The 20,623-nt window shown below is 33.9% G+C and overlaps 1 protein-coding gene across 1 annotated transcript; it reads right to left on the bottom strand.

The window, feature by feature from the left end:
* Nucleotides 1-353: 353 nt before the first annotated feature.
* LOC133830212 (uncharacterized) lies at nucleotides 354-2,139 on the bottom strand. Its single transcript, XM_062260138.1, has 4 exons — nucleotides 1,812-2,139; nucleotides 1,117-1,556; nucleotides 658-1,031; nucleotides 354-537 (listed from the first exon to the last, which is right to left on the bottom strand). The coding sequence occupies exons 1-4, from the start codon at nucleotides 2,137-2,139 to the stop codon at nucleotides 354-356; spliced, it is 1,326 nt and encodes a 441-aa protein (XP_062116122.1).
* Nucleotides 2,140-20,623: the final 18,484 nt, after the last annotated feature.

Here is a 20,623-nt window from a genome sequence, read left to right as displayed (position 1 = left end):
CCTCAATCACTTGGGGGACATATAAGGTATCTAGCAAGCAAACCATATCGACAAGTATATATAAACACACGAGCAATTTAAGTAAAAGCATGCTACAGTACTTAGAGTATTTTTCAAAATTTTGTTAAATCAAACAAAAGTACTATGCTAAGCTCAGTCATGCGGATAGGATGTTGTAATATATTACAAGTATTATAATATCCAAATATTAAAAGTAAATTGTTTTACACCGCGAGCAGTTACCGCTCGGATGTAATTCTTTGTTTAAAAGAAAAAGTTGCCCGTGCAGCAAAGGTTATATTGTCTTGACACTACGAACCGAGGTCCGTGTGTCCCAAATTACAAAAAAAATATTATGAAGCCGGAGGATCTTGAGGAGTTTGCTGGTCGACGGAGGCCCCAATTTCCTCATCTACGCCCTTGATGCCCGTAGCCAAAGAGATTTCAGGGGATCCTGGAACTCTCACTCGCTCTTCCTCTTCAAGGCGGGCCAGGCACCTGTTTATCTCAGTCTGCCTCATACGCTCTGAGAGATAGCTGAAGTCCACCTTGTGGTTATGCTTCCAGAACATATAAAAGCATCTGAAAGTGGCCCCCTTGTACCTCTCCAGGTTACTGGCATTGGTCTCCTCGAGCTCTTTGACGCATTCCTCCAACCTCTCAGTCTCCTTTCTTCTGATGACCAGATCATCTTGAAGCTTAGAGGCTTCCTTAAAATTAAGCAAAGAAGCCTCCTTGTACTTCTCTTTAGTTTTGATGGCTTTGATCAAAGTAGCCTGGTGCTGTTTCAGCTCTTCGACCAGCTTACCCTTCTGTTTGAGCAGCTCAGCGTTTTTCTTCTTGGCTGCCTCGAGCTGCTTGGTGTATTTTGCCTCAGCCATCTTAAGCGCCTCAGCGTGTCTGGCCTTGGACGCTTCAAGCTCCTCAGCATGTCTGTCCTCGGATGCCTTAAGCTGCTCACCAAGTCTCTTCTCATATTGAGCAGTCAGGGCTCCCAAGCGACGCCAGCTAGCGCTCATGGTTAGAACTCCCTGCGATCAACAAGAAGGTAAAACTGTTAGTAGAAATAAAATGACAAGATAAATAAATAAAGCTCAGCAGTAAATGGAAACTTACGCTGAGCACTTCGTTAAGCGCGCGGTTAATGATCTGGTCGACCTCCATGGAGTCGGTACCGATGATGGCCTCTCGGCTGCATCGGTGCCTCGATAGCTTAGTCAGTGTATCCTTGGCCGAACTAAGCACAATGTTTGTCAAATCTTCTCCTGTCTGATCAGGAGGTGTCTGGTCAGCAAGAGCTGGAGGAGGTTGGTTAACAGGCGCTGGAGGATGTGTCTGGTTGACAGGGGCTGGCGGAGACGTTCGGTCGATGGGAGCTGGAGGAGGTGTTGTTTCCTTGGAAGGAGCTGGCATTGGAGGATCCGCAGTCCGAACCTTTTTTGTCAGAGGGTTGCTGCTGCTCTCTCCGTGGTGTTGCCTACTCCCTTTTTTCTTGCTCGGAGGAGCGGCGGGTTCAAGTTCGTTGTACAGGTCGAACAGATCTTCAGCTGACATGACTACAAAATAGAAATGAACGATCAGGCAATATAGATGAAGATACTTACTAAATCAAGGAAATAAGATAAAAAAAATTACAAGTGCAATACTCGAGCTACAACTACTGGTCGCTACATTATTTATTGTACTACTGCTACACTCACTCACTTCCTTGAAGAAGTTTGAATTTACATTAGGCATGTATTTAAAGTTGTCATCCCCGTCAAATAAATGACAGGGAATGGGAAAATTGTCTAAGAGTGAGAAGTCAGTACCGTTCTCATCTGAAGATTCAAGAATAGGCTCGGGGTGTTCAGATTCCTTCTGCTTTCCCTTTCCTGGTGGAGCAGGGGCAACAGCTGCTCGTGGGGTGCTGGAGGGTTCCCTGATGGTCACTCTCATTGTCCTCCTCCTCGGAGGTTGTGACAGATCTTGGTGTTGCTCGGGAACTCCTCCACCAGTAGCACTCCTCGCAGTTGATTCCCTCACATCCTGGTGAGGCGCCAAAAGGCCAACCAGCCATAGATTGTTCTCCGTGACTAGCTCTTTGACACTTTTTTCTATGTCGGTCACGCTGGCCATGGATGCTGCTCGTAACTCCATCTCTAGAGTAGGAGTTGGTCAACGCCACGGACCTAAATGACACCGAAGTTCTAAGGAATGTGCAGAAAAGCTAAAGGAAATTAAGCGACCAGGGAATAAATAATTTACCTCCTTCAATGAAGGCTAGATTTTTGGCGACCAAATTCGGTGTTAAAAAGTACTCCTAGAAGTACTTTCCCATGTTGGACTTGTGGGTGATCTCACTCAGGAAAGTGCAGGCAGATTCCTGGTGGTAAAAGTGGAAGAACCCCGTGTTGTTGTGATTGAGGTTGGACTTGAGATCAAACAAATAATTGATCTCATGTGGCGTAAGAATGGGCCACTTCTTATGGCTATACAGGATATAAAGAGCAGAAAGCCCTCTATATCTGTTTGGGGTAATTTGGAAGGGAGAAACCTTGAAATAGTTGGCCACCCCCTGAAAAAACGGATGAAGAGGCAAGGTTGCCCCTGCCTCAATGTGGTATCTCGACCAGGTGCTGAAGGCGCCCCCAGGCAGGTTTGCCCGCTGGCCGATTGTAGGCTTAATTAAGGTTATCCCAGGAAGTACGTACTTCTTGAGATAATTTCCCACCATCCTAGCTGTAATGTTGCTAGGAGGTACCACGTACCATTCGACCTCTGTTCGAAGGACGTCCCGAGGTTGGGCTTTTGTTTGGATTCCTGGCTTAGTAGTACTTTTAGGTTGAGGGTTGGTCAAAGGATTTTCAGCCCGAGGAGCAGGCTGTTTGGCAGGAGGGGTGGTTGTTTTCTTTTTCTTTCGAGCAATGGATTTTACTCAACCCATGTTTGTTGGACTGGTCGAGGGTCTATTTGAAGGGTTATCAGAAAAGGGAATTTCTTGGATTAGTAGCGAAGGTTGTTCCTGATCTTCGAGTAAATGCGTGAGCAAGTCGTCGTCGATCGACCTCTCACCTCCCCACGGGTCGTGCATGAAAATCTGCGAACAGAGAAGGGAAGATGAGAATCTACGGCAAATAGACCAAGAAAGTGGAAAAGTTGGAATAACGTTGCTCGTGTATAAAAGTTAAGCTTTTATACGACCAGCAACATTCTCACAAAAACACTAAATTATATGCGAACAGTTTGGAAAACGGATTAAAAAGCAGAAGTGAAAAGTTTTTCAGGAAAAACTTCTTAACTCTGAAAGGGTGGGAAAAACCCAGTTTTTTCTACATGCTTAAAAAATTTTAATTTTTACTTCGATTTTATGCCCTAAATCAATAATCCAAACTCCTAAACTGATTCCTAAGCCTCATATAGTGTTATTTTCTTATCCTATCATCCTCAGACCTACATACCCATTTACCCCAAATTGATTTTTCAAGAACATTCAGAAACTCAAAGTCCGAAACAAACCATAAATTAAATATTGCATGGCAGTCTGACGACGGAGAAGTTCGAGAAACTTACTTGGATAAAGATTAGTGCAAACTTCCAAGATGATGAATGGCTAGGCAAAAACTCCGTGGATCGTTGGGATTGTTTGGATCTTCTGGGTTCGAAGGGTTCTATTCTTCAGTGTTCTTGAGAAAAAGATAGAAAGTAAAAGGTAAAAGGTAAATATGAAGGGCTATATATATTGGTTGAAGCACAGTTACAGAGGTAATCATGAGGGGTGATTTTTCGAGGCATGGGTAAGCGTAACAGCCATCAAACTACTTTTTGGGAAACTATAATGATATGATTGGTTGCCTTTTTCGAGAAGGCATGGATGGCTCTGACAGATTTGACAAGGCATATGAAAGGTTGGTTGTTTAAGTTTATTTTATGCTGGTCGCAGTAAAATAAACTCGAGGGGCAAATGTTTACCCAAAAATGGCCCATGATGATGTGGCGGGATTGACCTACGCGTGACATACACATGGTGGCTTTAAATGAATATATCATGCTCGGCCATCAGCCAGAAAGTTATTGGTTTAACAAGCATCATACTTATGTGCGACCAGTCTGGTCGCATACTTTCCCTTATTTATGCAGTTCTATAATTATGCATTAATTGTAATTTCTTTTATTGCCTAGATACGCAAGTCTTAATTGTAATTAAGGCCCACTGGCACATGTAACCTTCTTGAGCCTATAAATAAGAATCAAAGGGCTCAAGGAAAGGGACTTTTGACTTTTTGATCTTTGAATCCTGAGAGAAAATTAGAGTGTGATTATTCACCGAAGTTGTAATTCTCCCAAGGCTTGTGAAACTCTTGAACCCTAGTTCACTGATCACAGTATTGGGACTCTACATTAAGAATAACACTAAGTGGATGTAGGTCATTACCATCCAATTGGGGCCGAACCACTATAAATCGTTTGTGTCATTTACTTTTCCATTTGAATTTCTTCTGGTTTTCATTTCCTTTTATATTGTTTATCTGACTCCGTGTCGTTGACCAATTTGGGGATCAACAAGCTATAATAGTTGGAAATCTCCACAATCCACTATACAACAGTGCCTCCACGGCCTAAAACAGAGCGCTAGTGCTCCACCCTTACCATTTCCATGTACCTGAAATGTTAGCCATATGAAATAGTATATCTAACATCTACAGTACCTAATTTTCCTTACCTTGAGTGTGGTGCACAGAAACTATACTTGAGTCCTTTATACACTAATCTCGCTTAAAACCTTATTTCATAAACATAATACCAACATCAAAATATAAACTAATAGATCCAAATCTCACAACAAAATCAAAACTTAACTATACCGCAACCTTGATCTTGAAGTAAACCCTAGGTCCTTAAATGCTTGTATGGTTTTGGCAATGAGAAAAAGTGGCTTTGGTCGTGTGGCCTTGTGGAAACTAGGGTTCGGTTGTGTGTGATTAAGGTTATGGCTTTGAAACTTTGATGCAATTAGGGTTTAGGTGGGGTACGACCACACTAGGGTTTATTAGGGTTTTGAAAATTATGAAGATGTGATGGTGATGATGAGAGCTCGGCCTAGGGTTTATGTGGGTGGTGGGTACACGACAACAAGAGGGAGAGAGAGTGTGTGTATGCGTGTGAGAGAGGAGAAAGCAAGAGTGAATGTGAGAAAAAAAAATGAGAAGGTATAGGTTCTATTTATATGCTCTTGGAAAAACTAACTCCACTAGAACTCCCTTGATTCTCTCCTAAATTCCCTCCTATAATCTCTCTAACCACAAATCTATTTTTTTTTTAAATTCAAATCCCCAAATATCTATGCATATTTCGCCCACACTAAAATAATAACAAATAATATAAAAAAAAATCCACTTAGTTGCTAAACGAAGTCCACAAAAATAGCACCAAATGGTTAAGAAATTCTAACTAATTTCCTTACTTAAACAAATAAAATAAAAACCTAATTTAAATCAATAATTTCGGACCTACTATTAAAATAATATAAAAATCTAATTAAGCAATTACTTGCTACTAAATCCCACAAAAACAGGCCTAAGTAGTTTACGACTCTTATCTTATTTTTCATACTTAATTAAATAAAATAAACCCTAATTAATCTATACATTTCGGCCATATTAATAAAAAAATAATATTTTATTCTCTCAATAATTCTAAATTAACTATCCACAAAACTATATTGTAAAACTATGTTATAAAACTATAAACTTTATTCTAACTATACCATAGAAACCATACTGTACTATAAAAACCATAACCAATAAATAATTTTCATGTTAAACCTTATTCTATCACCATAACTCAAGTTAAAAACTATACTATAAAATAAATAAAAACAACATATAGTCATATAAATAAAGAGGTCTAAGAGAAAGGTAACCTGGTTACTACACAACCTTAGTGCATTTCTTCAAACACTCAGTTGTTGTATTTGCTGCAATCCTTAAGTATTCATCTACAAAATCATCAGATACTTCATAAGCTAATATTCTCACCGCAACAGTTGTTTTGGCAAGGGAGGAATGACCAAGTCTTCCAGCATCATTTCTTCTTTGGACGAATATGGTTCGTATGCTTCGACTTCATCTTTAATCCGTAAGAGAAGATGACGTTGCATTGGAAATCTCCTACATAATAAATTTGGTGGATATGTAGGTGAGTCAGCAAAATAATCTTGAAAAAGACGTTGGTGGCCCTCAAGCGAATTTCTTTGAATGGAGATACGTGATGTAGAGCCTCTTTCATTACCCAAACGATCTTTTTCAATATCACAAATTGAGCTTAAATCAAACTCCTTGTTAGATGACGAAGAGTCAAAGATAACTCATAAGTTGGATCCATACAAACTATATAGAAGGAAGAAAAAAAAGTATTAGGCAACATATCAATAAATTATGTTGGGAAACCTAGCTTTGCAATAAGTATAAGACAACATATCAATAAATTTATGATAAGCCATGGAACTTTGGGAACAAAATTATACACTTTTGAACCATCATCCTCATATAATTATATTCTATTTAAAAAAAAATCATTTGGATGATGATAGATTATTATGATTATATCTTCATTCAAATAAATCATAACATGCAAAATGATAAAAAAATATTGTGAACTCTCAATAAGAAAACTAAAAGAATACCAAAATGATTTATTTATTTATTTTTAAAAAAGTGTATGGAATATTTCTTCATACTTTTGAAACTTGTTATACCCAGATTTCGAGCCATGGTAAATGTGACCTCGAAAGTTGGATTCGCAACGAATGGTCTCGTAAGGATTAGAGTATGTTCCAGGATTGTATATCGAGCCTGCAAAGTACAATATATGATCTTGAATATGGTGACCTCGAAACGATCTTGATCTCGAAGGGTAGCTCCGAGAACACACTCATCCTCGGGGACGACTTCGGATCGGGGGTCTCGAGCTCGATGTACGTACGATCTCGAAAGACACGTGATCTCGGGAGATGTCATTAGCTCGCACAATGACGTGGGACTTGGGATGCTAAAGCCTTAGAGATACGTGATAACCACCTTGAATATCTACAAGTATTATAAATATGAGATGTAATCCTCATTTATTAATGTAAATCCCCAAGAATCGTGGGATATTATTTGGTCAGTTATGCGTTTCCTGGTCTTCAGGGACGTTTCCTTTTATATCTGATTATAGGCATTTAAAGCCATTTATTTTATTCACAAAAGAGTAACTACCCAAAATATGTGGGATAGTATTCTGCATCCTTCTCTATAAATAGAGAAGCCATGCACCATTGTAAGGGACCGAAATTCTGATCCTTGAGAGAAAACTCTGAAGAATTCATGCTTAAAAATTTTCAGAGATAATCTTGAGATTAATAACAGAGACTCGTGGACTAGGCAGATTTAACTGCTGAACAACGTAAAAATAGCGTGTTTGATTTGTTTTATTTCGTTTAGCCATTGTCATTCATTGTTTACGTGCTCTTCTTTCATTGTTTGACGAAAAACGGCGTCAACAAAACTAAGAACAAAACTTACGAGTGATGTAGACTATACACCCATCGTGTTGCTTACAAGTTAAAATATACTGCTTAAGAATCTCGTGCAAGAAAAAGAGTTGGATCAACAACACTAGACTAATTAGTTATATATATATATATATAAATACTAAGAAGAAACAATGTGCAATACACGTTTGTTTAGTTTTAAAGTTGTAAACTTTAATTTTCAATATTTTTAATAAATATGGTTCAGTGTTTAATATATATATATATATATATATAATAGAATGAATTATAGTTATATAGTATATATAAATATTTATATCAATAATCTTTACATATATATAACATCTAAACACAACATTGACATTAATATATATTTACATGATTACATGACATATATATATAATTTAATAATATTTAAAAATAAAATAAAAATAAAAATAAAATAAGAATAGAAAAAGTTATAGTGTAGACATTAGTATATATGCATCAACTAATTTTAGTTTCTAATATATCTCACAATGTCCTTTGATGAATTTAATGAAGAATAAGAGTTTCAATCACTTGAAAAAAAAACAAACTATCACACAAATTTATAAGATAAAAAAAATGATATGTATGCAATTATTATTTTTAAATAAATATGATTTAATTATTTAAATTATCATAAAATATCTTTAAAATATCATATTTTAATTTATTTATTTATTTATTTTTGTTTAAGTTTATTTTTGTTCCAGTTTTTGAATTGGGCAATGACAACAAAAGATTATATATTATATGTTTAATATAATATTAAGTTTAATTAATTTTATTTAAGTTATAAAATGTATGGTTTTATTATTTTTAAATAATTATCATTGTAAAATATCTCAAAAATATCTTTTTTTTTTAATTTGATTATTTATTTATTTAATTTTATTTAAGTTTAAGTCATGTTTACAATTTACTATTAAATATAAGAATATTCCGTTAAAGTTAATGAAAAAATAAAAAACCGTTAAAACTAAGAATTTTCGTTATCTACACACTTTTTATATAGAAGAGATATATATATATATATATATATATACTAGACACAAGTAATGTGTATGACACGTTTGCTTAGTTTTATTTATATAATTTATTAATTATATTTATTAAATTTGTATCATTGTCATATAAATATTTCAAATAAATAAACAATATTATTTATGAAAAAATAACATAAATATATTAAATGAAAAATTAAACAAAAATACTGTTTACAAATTTTTTTAATATATATATATAATATGTTAACATTTTTTAACATAAATGATAATTTTTTTAATAAAAATTAAGATTATGTATTATATATTATTATAATATTTAAATTTATATTGATACAAGTATTAAATATTTAGTCTTGTATTAAATATTATTATAATAATAATATTTTATAATATTTGAAGTCATATTAATATAATTAGTTAAAAATAGGATTATATATTATTATCATAATAATATTTTATAACATTTAAATTTATATATAGTTATTAAGTATCTAGTTTTGTATTATATATTATTATAATAATAATATTTTATAACATTTGCATTTGAATTTGAATTTGAATTTATATTAATATAATTATTAAATATGTAGTCTTATATTAAATATTATTATAATAATGATGTTTTATAATATTTACATTTATATTAATATAATTGATAAATATCTATTTTTAAGTTAGTTTTAAAGGTATATTCCGTTAAATATTTAGAATATTCTGTTAAAGTTAACAAAATAAACCGTTAAAACTAAGAATTTCTATTATCTACACACTTATTATATAGAAGATATATATATGTGTGTGTTTGTTGACGCCGTTTTTCGTCAACTTATAAATGAGGAGCACTAAACACAAAATCATAAAAATCAAGAAGAAACACGCGATTTTTTATGTGGTTTAGCAGTTAAAATCTGTCTATTCCATGACTTGATGTTATTCAACTATGGAATTCTCTCAAAGATTTTTTGGAAGCAATTTAACAGAGAATTCTCCGTGCCACTTTCATTGTCTACAAACGAATTTCTCCAATCTATTTATAGACCGGTTTACAAAATATCTCCCCTCACATTTCGGAGAGTTATAATTCAAATCTCAAATTAAATACAATTAAATGAATATAAATATATAATACACGTATAAATCCCATGATATTCGTGATTCGTTAACAAATTACAATAAATCCCTTAGATATAGGGATATTTAAACAGTGACCGCGTCCACACTTGCCCATCGATCTCACACGTTCGACTTACATATCTTTGAGATCAGCAAATCATCACCAGCTTGCTAGCTCGACTTCCCTTCAGTCTGAATAAGTATCCTTATCGAGGTCATCCCCTCCGAGCTTGCAATATTCAAACTCGAACCCTCTTGACCGGTGCTAATACAAACAGACCAAGAAAATTAAACTAGTGTTGAACCCATGTCACTGTAACTTCAAGCTTGGCTCGAACCTTCGAGATCATGTGGTTCCGAGCTTACGACCTATGACGTTGTCGTTTTAATATTGAACGAGATTGTCAAACTCGATTCTCATTAATGATGATCTCCTAACTAATTTGCATATTTCGAGCTCACACCTTACGAGCCTGACTTTCGAGATGAAAACTTCTATTCTCAAAATTTGGGAGTAACATTTTGCCCCCTCAAAAGTATTAGTTCGAATCCTATGAGAAGGAAACTTTTGGACTGCTACGTTTGAAAATTGGGCCACCTAACACACTTGAGTGTGGACATGTGTCAGCCAATGATTGCGCAGTCAGAGTACTTGAGTACCTTTTACATATGCCCACGTCTTTTCGTATCTCCTTTTTGCCGTCGTTACCATATTTACACCCCATCCATTGGATCAGACTCCAAATCAAACCAACAACCCAGATTAGTCCGACCCTTGACATCCCCTGGGGTCTATAAATATGCCCACTTCATCTTCCTCATTATACTTTTACACTCTTCGTAGAAAAAGCTCGCACCAGAGAAACAGAGCCTCACTTCTTTATATTAAGTTATCATTGCATGTTCTCCAAACCACGGAAACAATCTACCTCCAACATATTCGATTCTGTGAAGTCATTCCTACTACCAACATTCCAGTCGGCGATTTCTCTGTTCCCGCAAACTTCTGTGTGTAAGTTTCTGTTCTTGACTCTCGTATTTTGTTTTTTCATACGTTTTTACGTACTTTTCTGCTATATGAATGTGTTTACTAGTTTCAGCTTTTGCAAAGTAGTTTATCTAATGTTACACAAACTTTTGATTCAAATTTTTTTGAAACCACGATTCTCAAACCCATATTTAGTGAAAAAAAATGCAAAAATAGGGTTTTTCAGATTAAGGATAGTGTTTCGTGTAAGCCAAGAAATAAGGGTTTTGATTTAGGATTTTAACTGCACAAATCCCAAAAATATCACCTTTTTGGGTAACCGTCAGCTTTATCCTTGAAAATTCGGGATCCTTAAAACTGATACCCACTTCCCCACTCTTTGCGTGAGTACACGCTCAAAGCCCAACCTTGACAATAGGTCGGGGTTCAAATTCAAATTCATCTTACCCTTTCGAGACCTCAGTCTCGATTGAGGTAAATTCGTGATTTCAGACTTTCGAGCTTGAATCACCAAAACTACATTTTCTGTGATTTACTGCATGCCTGGCCCTCACCCTTTTCTTTCTTGTTAGATGTTGCAGAACTCTGAGAATCGATGGAGGTCAGAGCTCGCAATCCCTTATTCCCCACAACTCCCAGTCCGGAATCACTCTTCACTCGGAACCAACGCCTGATACGCGAGCATCGGGAAAGGTGCGAACAAGAGGACATCCGAGATCGTTTTCAACGCTAGATTGATGAGGTCGAGGAGAGAAAGAGGAAAATACTCTGGGTCACAATCTACCCAGATCCGGATCCCGAGATCAGACTTGTCCCACTCGATCTTAAACTCAAAGTCACCATTACCTTCAAGCCTGGTGCCCTTTCATTCTCATTGATGGAGGATTCTTCAAGCCACCCTTCCACCTCACAAAGCTGCTTCCATTCCCACCTTGGAAGAGGGTTTCTTTGAGGCTGAGCATTATTGGAGCTCAGTCACATCCACAGGCCATATATCTGAGCTGCTAGCTTATCATGGCTTGAGACTTTCTGGCACTCTGATGTGTCGGCCTGCAGCTCCGAGCGAGCGGAGCTGCTTCACCTCGGGAGATGGCAATCCCAACAGTAAAATTAAGCTCGCTGCCTAGAGTCGTGAGCACATGAGGGCAGGGGCTCTACTACCCCTGAAATCCTACTTCAAGGATTTTCTGGATTTTGTTGGACTCGCTCCCTTCCAACTCCAGACTAATTCTTACAGGGTTCTCTCTGCCCTCAAGTCATTATATCACGAGCCGAAGTGGGAAGGACCCTCACCTCAAGAGATTTTATATCTCTTTTGCCTCAAAAGCAACCCCTCTTGAGCTCGGGGAGGGGATGACTTTTATTACTTATCGAGCTATCCAAAGAAGAAGAAGCTTTTTGAAGACATACCAAATCATCCTCCGAACTTTAAGCTCGCATTCTTCTGGACGGATGACCTCGCTCCTTCCAAATATTACTCCTTCCAGCGCATCAGTAAGTACCTCGACACTTATCCCCTTTTCCTTTTCACTAAATAATAAAGGTCGGAATACTGATATGTAGCTGTTTCTACAGCCAATTACCACTTCCCACCCCTTCTGACTCGATGGTGGAGCACAAGGCAGCCCTGCTCCAACTGCCTTATGGTCGGCGGTCTCTATCTTATCTTCTCCGCGAAGGTCAACTTCGAGCTTGCAGCCTCATGGAGGAAGGCCAATCGACGGACGACTTGGCCTATCGCAAGTACTCGAGGTGGGACCTCGTGCCACTTCCCATTGATAGACTTCCCCCCAGGAGGAGGTCTTCGAGCTCGCGGGCCCGTCCCCATGTAGCTCACCGACACGATCGGCCTGCCTCGGGAAACGAAGCCAAAGGCGAAGCTTCGCCGAGCTCGGGTGGTGGAGGTAAAGTAGTGCTTAGCTCCTCCATGTGGTCCCTCTCTTTACTTAAGCATAAACCTGATGAACTGATCCTCTTCCCGGATCCTAGGGATAATTTTTATGTGTGGTCATGGGTAGATCATAGAGTGCGTAGGTTTGATAGCTGGTTAGGTCAGTATCAAACTATGTATAGTTTAAAAATAAAATTTTATATAGTGATGATCTATTAAAATCTTCTATAAATGGTCACTAAAAATGTAACCACCATGCTAACGTAAACATTAAAAACTCTTTCATATATGTATATATTATGTAAAACAGTCTTTGATACATCAATTTAAGACAAATTTAATGATTCAAAACCTATATTCTAATAGGAGAAGAATATATATATATATTTATATATATATATATGAATGTACTTTTAATGGTTACTACCCATGGATGATTACTTTAATAATAAGTATTGGATTAAGATCAATAATCCACATTTATATTTGTTAATTAATATTTCTAAAAATAAAATTTGATTTTTTCAAATTTTTTGAAAGGTTACCTGATGAAAAAACGTGTATTTATTATGAAAATATAATATTGTAAACTTTTCATTTTTCAAATGCATATCAATTTCTAAATATAGCTAGTGTTTCTCATTGGTTGGAAACACCATTAATTATGGCAAAAAAATAACTAAATTCGAAATTAATGTAGAAAAAAAATATTTACGTGTTGGTGACTTACTATACCAAGTCACTATGTTGTCTCATCATCATAATTGTTGGTACTCATCTATAAATAGTAACCATATATATATATATGGGTGCACTCTTAATGGTTACTACCTATGGATGGTTACTTTAATATTAACCATTGGATTAAAATCAATGGTCCATATTTATAGTTGTTAATTAATATTTCTAAAAATAAATTTTGATTTTTTCAAATTTTTGGAAGGGTTACCTCATGAAAAACATGTATTTATTATAAGAATATAATATTGTAAACTTTTCATTTTTCAAATGGATGTCAATTTCTAAAATATAGCTAGTGTCTCTCATTGGTTGGAAACAACATTAATTATGGCAAAAAAATAATAACTAAATTCAAAATTAATGTTAAAAAAAATATTTACCTATTGTTGATTTACTATACCAAGTCACTATGTTGCCACATCATCATAATTGTTAGTACCCATTTATGGGTAGTAACCATTGAGAAGTCTTCCATATATATATATATTATATAACAATGTTAACAGCTAAATGAGTCAATTAATAAACAAATATTATATATAGGAGAATTTTCTTATGGAGCTTCATTTTAAGCCCTATCGGTGGGGCTCTCAGTGTTCTCGATCCGTGAACAGTTTTCGGTGCGATTTTTTTTATGACCGTATATATTATAGCTATGTAGAGCATTCTGTAAATTTTCAGAAAATTCTGAATAGTTTACAGTACCGAAAACTAGGTTCAAACATGTTGATGCACGTGTGACTAATTTTTTTTATGCGCGTGGAAAGCAACATATTTGAACCGAGAGCCCCACCGGTAGAGCTTAAAGTGAAATTCATATTAAAAAAATTATCCTATATATATATAAATAAAAGATCACAGAGAAAGTTGATAACAAGCATTGCGAACTCATAATAAGAAAACTATCAGATTAACATAAACGAGCTGCAAAATTAATAATCCAAGTTAGCAACAAGCCAAATTAATCAAACTGAAGAATGTGTTCTAGAATTTTACCTTACCTGCAAGAATGACAAATGTCAGAAAAAGCTATGCTATGCCGTGATCGTTGTATGATTATATAGAAATCAATCTTTATATAGGAGATTGCAAGTCAAATGATGTGAGTTGTGACAACACACATTCTAGATTAACAATGTCAATTTAATTATTTTGGTGGAAAGTGAAATTTTAGTTAAATAGTGTAAAAGCTCAATTATCAGTAATGAGCGGAGTCCAATCATCACAATCCATATGTGATTGCATATCATTATATCATCACATGCCATTAATCATCTTCAAATAATGAACTTGTTATCTACATTTGAATGTTCACTGTGTAGTATGAGTTGTGGGATTGGTGTTATGGTCAAAGATTGGAGAGGGAGGGTGCTTGGTTCCAAAGTTGCTTTCTATAGGGGGATTTTTTCTATCGAAGCTTTTGGCTCTAGAATCTGAGATAGAAATGACTGGGGACCTTGTGCTAAGAGGTTTTTGGCTCACCTTTACCTCTTGAATCATTGTTCTATGAACTTTTTCTGTTTCCCTCCTCACATAGAGATGCACATTGATTGAAAACCCTACCTACCCATATACATATATATATATATATATGGGTTGTTTATTCAAACTTATATTTATTTTTATTATTTTTTAATTATCATATAAATTTTAAATAAATAAAAAATATCATATAAATAAATAAAAAAATATCTAAAAATAAATAAAATATGTTTAATATAAATGTATGACATAAATGTACTAAAAAAATTAAGACAAAACATTGTCTATAATTTTAATAAAAACTGGTTCACTTTTTTTTCTTCAATATATAATAGAATGAATTACAGTTCTATACTATATATAAATTCTTATATCAATAATCTCTACATATATGACATCTAAATGCACTAGTAACATAGATATATATATATATACATATATATTTATATGGCTACATGACATATATATAAATTACAATAATATTTTAAAAAATTAATAATATAATAAAATAAGAATAGAAAAAATCATAGTGTAGAGTAATATACATGCATCAACAATTTTTATTTTCTAATGTATATCGTAATGTCCTTTGGTGAATTTGATGAAGGAGAATAATTTCAATCACTTGATAAAAAAGAAATTATCACACAAATTATAAGATAAAAAAATAATATGTATGACTTTATTATTTTTAAATAAATATGATTTAATTATTTAAATTATCATAAAATATCTTAAAAATGTCACATTTTAATTAATTAATTAATTAATTTTTGTTTAAGTTTATGTTTGTTTTAGTTTTTTAATTTGGCAATAACAAAAGAGATTATATATTATATGTTTAATATAATATTAATATTATACATGGATTTTAAATTTAAGTTTGTCGGTAGTTTTTTTTAAATAAGTTTATTTCTAGTTGATAGTAGATTATATTATGTTATATGTTTAATATCATATTATTCTAATACGTGAAGTTTAGTTTAAGTTAAATTAAATTTTATTTAAGTTATAAAATATATGATTTTATTATTTTTAAATAATTATCATTGTAAAATATCTCAAAAATATCATATTTTAATTTGTTTAATTATTTATTATTATTATTATTAAATTTGATTTAAATTTAAATCATGTTTATAATCTATCGTTAAATATAAGAATATTCTGTTATATATAAGAATATTCTGTTAAAATTAACAAAAAATAATAAAATACCGTTAAAAATAATAATTTATGTTATCTACATAGTTATATTATATATATAGAGAGAGAGGGATAGAAAAAGGGAAAGAGAGAAATTTGACCTTATCATTGATTAGGGGAAGAGGCCATAGTGAAGAAAAACAAACAAATCATACAAAAACAGAAGAAAATAACTTGCCCAGCAGTGTCTTAACCAACATAATTCTTTTCTTCTTTGGTGCAAAGCAACGGAGAAAGGTTGAGAGGAAAATGTTGGCACCAAGCTCACAGATAAAGCGCCAAGCTATGGAGAAAAATGGGAACGAAAGGAAGGAAAAAAGAAAAGAAAATAAAGAGAAGAGAGAGAAATTATTAAAATATAATTTGATGCATCTATAATAATCTATAAATGTAGAGCATCCACTGTAACTTTCTCTAAAACATATAAAGGATGAAGGAGCTGCGGGAGGAATCTTATTCCACAAATTATTTATATTTTACAGATTTTGGTAGTTTACCGCTACTATTGTGAGTCCTCTTAGCTAGCTAATTTATGCACCATGTGCATCAATGCTGTTGTTGCTCGTCCACGAGCCAGTTGTCCAATTTTTAGTAGGCTTTGTGAAAAAGGTTTCTAATAATAATTTATTTTAGAATAAATAGATTTTTGCCCCCAAATTATTACTATTTTAAAATTGTGCCTCTGAATTTTTTACGTTGTTAAAAATTCCTTTCGAACCATTATTACTATCAAATCGCACTTTTTTATCCAAAAAGTGTGATGCGACATACTGAAGAATTGACATGTAACTTTTTCACACTCCCTAAGGTATGTCACTATGGAGTTGTACCTCCTAAAATATTATTGAATTGTAGAGTTGTGCCTCCGAACTATTACAACTACCAAAACATGTCTCTTAAATTTTGGACAGAGGGACATAATTTAGTAATAGTAATAATTTGGGGAGGTTTTCAACAATACAAAAAATTTTGGAGGCACAATTTGAAAATGATAATAATTTAGAGGACAAAAATTCTATTTATTCTTTATTTTATGCTAACTCAATTTGTGATATTATTTAAAATTATTTTATTTTTAAAAATTATTGTAAAATTGTTTTTATTTTTTTAAATTAATTAACAATTATTTTAGTTGTTTTCTATTTTAAATAATTTTATTTTTATTAATAATAAAAATAAGATTATTTAGATTTTTTTTTATAAATAATCTGACCGAAAAAGATTCATAATAATTTTTTTAAACTAAATTAAAAAGTAAAAGGGATTAATTAATTTTAACTTATTTGAAAATCGAAAGGAAAACATACCAATTACATGGATTAGATTGGTATATTTTCTTTATAAAGTATCAATATAAATGTACTTTATAATGTGTTTTGATTTGATTTTGTCATTAAAAAAAGTGTTGTCATTAGTTATGGGAAATTTCACAAATAATACTTAATAATGCCTAATATTACTAAAAAATCCTAGTACTATTAATATTTTCAATTTGATGCTAAACATTCATCTCATACCCAAAATACCCCTCCCATTATATCAAAAAATCCTAAAACCTTATCTTCCCTCTCTCTCTCCCCCTCTCTCTCTCATTCTCACGAAACCATCCCTAAAACCTACAGATTTGTATAATTTTCTTGTCAAAATCATTGTTAGTCATCTCCATTGTCTCTGTGAAGTCGTCAATATCAAAGGCAACATCTATTTTGAGAGTTTTTGGAGGAGAAAAACCATGGGTAATAAGATTATACATTTTATGTGTTGGGTATTATTTGTTTACATTTTTTTTTGGCTATTTTGAACAGACTTGAGCCTATATTGGTGTATTTTTTGGGATTTTTAGAGAGATTCTGCGATCTGCGTTTTTCTAGGTTTTCTGCAACTATTTTGCTCGATAGGAGCTCGATAACAGTTCGATATGAGCTCGATGGTATGTAGAAGAATGTCTTTTATGAGCTCGATGTAGCTCGATAACAGTTCGATATAGCTCGATAGGTTTAGGTTTTGTTGCTCAATTTTGCTCGATGGAAACTCGATAAGGGTTCGATTGGACCCTACAATATTTGAGCTTGATTATAGCTCGATAGGTTTAGGTTTTCTCGATATGTGTTCGATAGGAGCTCAATAGGGTTCGATGGAGGTTTTGGTTAGGTTTTATCTTCAGTTTAAGAAATGGTAGCTTGATACTAACTCGATAAGAGCTCGATGCTAACTCGATAAAGCTCGATAATGTTCTTTTTTCATGAATTTCTGAAAAAATGACAGTTTTCCTGACAATTTTAATGTTTTTTTTCCAACACAGGCTCTATTGTCTATGTTTTTGTATCCTACAATGGTGTTTGGGAATTACAAGGGAATAAGTGGATTTTCAAGGACCCTCAATGCATGGTGATATTGATGGAGGATACTGTAACGTACTTGCAACTTCTTGACATATTGCACAAGGAACTTAAAGTTGATAAACAGATGTATGAGTTGAAATTGGAGGTTCCTTACACATGCGGCGACCAACCGTTTACACCTGTTCATGTTGAAAGTGATCTTGGTGTCCGTGCATTCTTAGGAGTAACATCTAAAGAAAGGTTGGCCTCACTACAACAATTTTTAGTATATATTACATTAAAAAATAACACATATTTAGAAGCGTTATTAATGGGTGATTAAAATAAAAACACGGAACTATTTTGGCGCCATATGAAATACACCTCTAGGCGCCAAATGAATTTTTTTTTGGGTCTAATCTCTCTCAGCCAAATTTTAATCCCTAAATCTAAGTTACCCAAACAATTTCTCTCTCTCTCACTCTCGTCTCAACTCATCTCTCTCTGTCTCACGAAGTCACGCCGATTATCTCAAGCTTCCAGAGTTCTATCTCTGCCTCACGACTTCATGCCGACTATCACAAGCTTTCGGAGTTCTATCTCTGCCTCACGCCGACTATCTCAGGTAATATTCTCTCCTGAGAGGCTTGGGACGATGGTGGATCGTGTGGCGACAGAGGTATCTCAGTACCTTCATTTTTCTCGTCTTTCACTTGCTCACCCTCTCATCTTTGTGTCTGTCCTCTGCAGGTGGTGGCGGCGATGGGCTCTCGGTGAGGGAGCTTGGGATGTTGGCAAATGGATCTTGGTACCCTCCCTTCTGTTTTGTTACTGAAAGTCCATTTTTCCATATCTATTTTGTTTTTGTATTTCTCTCTTCCCTTCTCTATGTTGGTCTTTTTCCCATTTTTTTTCTTTCTTTTAATAAAATGGCCAAATAAGCTATATGTATTTCTGATTGTTTGTTTTGGATTTAGACAGAGTTTGAAGTTTTACAATAGGTTTTCTTTCATTTGTAAATCCGGTGTTCTTGATTTTCTTAGTTGTTCGAAGCTTTTTATCCTGGTTTTGTTAAAGAGCACACAAAATTTGAACTCAAGGGCTTAACTTTCTCTTGGTACTTTAGCTTTAATATGCAAAATTTGAAACCATAGACTTCAATTTGAGTCCAATATGGGCTCCTTTCTGACCACAGGGATCTCAGCCAGCATATTTTTGGTTCATTTTATAGTAGTTAGAATCTACCTCACACAAAAATATGTTGAATAACTTGCAGCATAGCTAGAGAGCTTGATTTGGAGGAATGGACTTCCAGGACTGAAACTGCTAATGTGCTGCATGAGCCAGTATGTCTCTTTTCATCTCATCTCATCTCATCTCATCTTGCAAGTCATTTATAATTTAAGTAGTTTCTTTTTCTCTAGAGTTAATTATGAGAAATTCATAAACATTGTTTGGTAAATGAAAATTGTATTGTTCTGCTTTACTAACTCTGTTAGATCATTCCTTTTATTCTGTTAACTTTCAATTTTATACATATTTGTGTACTTTTTGGCTCATGCCTCTGTCACCATTTCTCTCACACTCGTTCTCACTCTCTCTGTCTCACTATCTTCATCTCTGTCATGCACTCTCTGTCTCTCACACTTGTGTGTATATATATATAAAGAAAAAACTGAGAGTGGTTGCCATATGTTTGATAAAAGTTTTCAATGAATTATGCTAAAACTTTAGAGGCAAAGTAAAAAGTAACACAGTTGTGGGGGCAAATCTTAAGTGAATTGTTTGAATCATTATTTGAGAAAAATAACTTGTAGTGTCTCATACGATTACAACTGTTTTGAGGTAGAACACTTCAAAATTGATGCACGGAATTTGTTTTCATTTGTTATACTGAATACATAATAGAGAGTAATCTTTTAGCTTATTAAAAAAAATTATGCAATCTGCAATTGGTTTCAAGCTCAATAAAAATTCTCTTATGCTCTTCAAGAATAGAATTTTTAAGAGGTGTAGATTGCATATGGTGTTGTGGTTAATGCTTAGCTGCTTAATTCATTAAGGTAATGTTGGAGGGGGCTACTGTTGTGAAGGGTGTTGTCAATGTTAATTGTTCATTTGTTTTTTGATAACCAATTCTATTTCATATATAATTAATTCTAGTTATTGTGATACATCATGTGTGGGATAATATATTTAAGAGGTATAGATAATATATGTGTTGTGGTTAATGCCTAATGTTTTGTAGGCTATTTGGTTGGGGTGTATTCAAGAATCAAATGAAATTATATTTGTGCCTAATGGAAATAACTTAGAAGTTTTTGAAGGTTTTTTTTT

Source organism: Humulus lupulus, chromosome 1 (assembly GCF_963169125.1).
Source record: "Humulus lupulus chromosome 1, drHumLupu1.1, whole genome shotgun sequence".
Taxonomy (NCBI): Eukaryota; Viridiplantae; Streptophyta; class Magnoliopsida; order Rosales; family Cannabaceae; genus Humulus; species Humulus lupulus.
This window is presented reverse-complemented; position numbering and strand designations above follow the sequence as displayed.

What these genes read in the sequence shown, in the direction of transcription:
- LOC133830212 (XM_062260138.1), bottom strand. Translation starts at nt 2,139, where the DNA reads ATGGAGTTACGAGCAGCATCCATGGCCAGCGTGACCGACATAGAAAAA. An exon ending in TGAATCTTCAGATGAGAACG is followed by an intron (nt 1,557 to 1,811) that starts GTACTGACTTCT and finishes TCTATTTTGTAG; the next exon opens with TCATGTCAGCTGAAGATCTG. An exon ending in CGCTTAACGAAGTGCTCAGC is followed by an intron (nt 1,032 to 1,116) that starts GTAAGTTTCCAT and finishes TGTTGATCGCAG; the next exon opens with GGAGTTCTAACCATGAGCGC.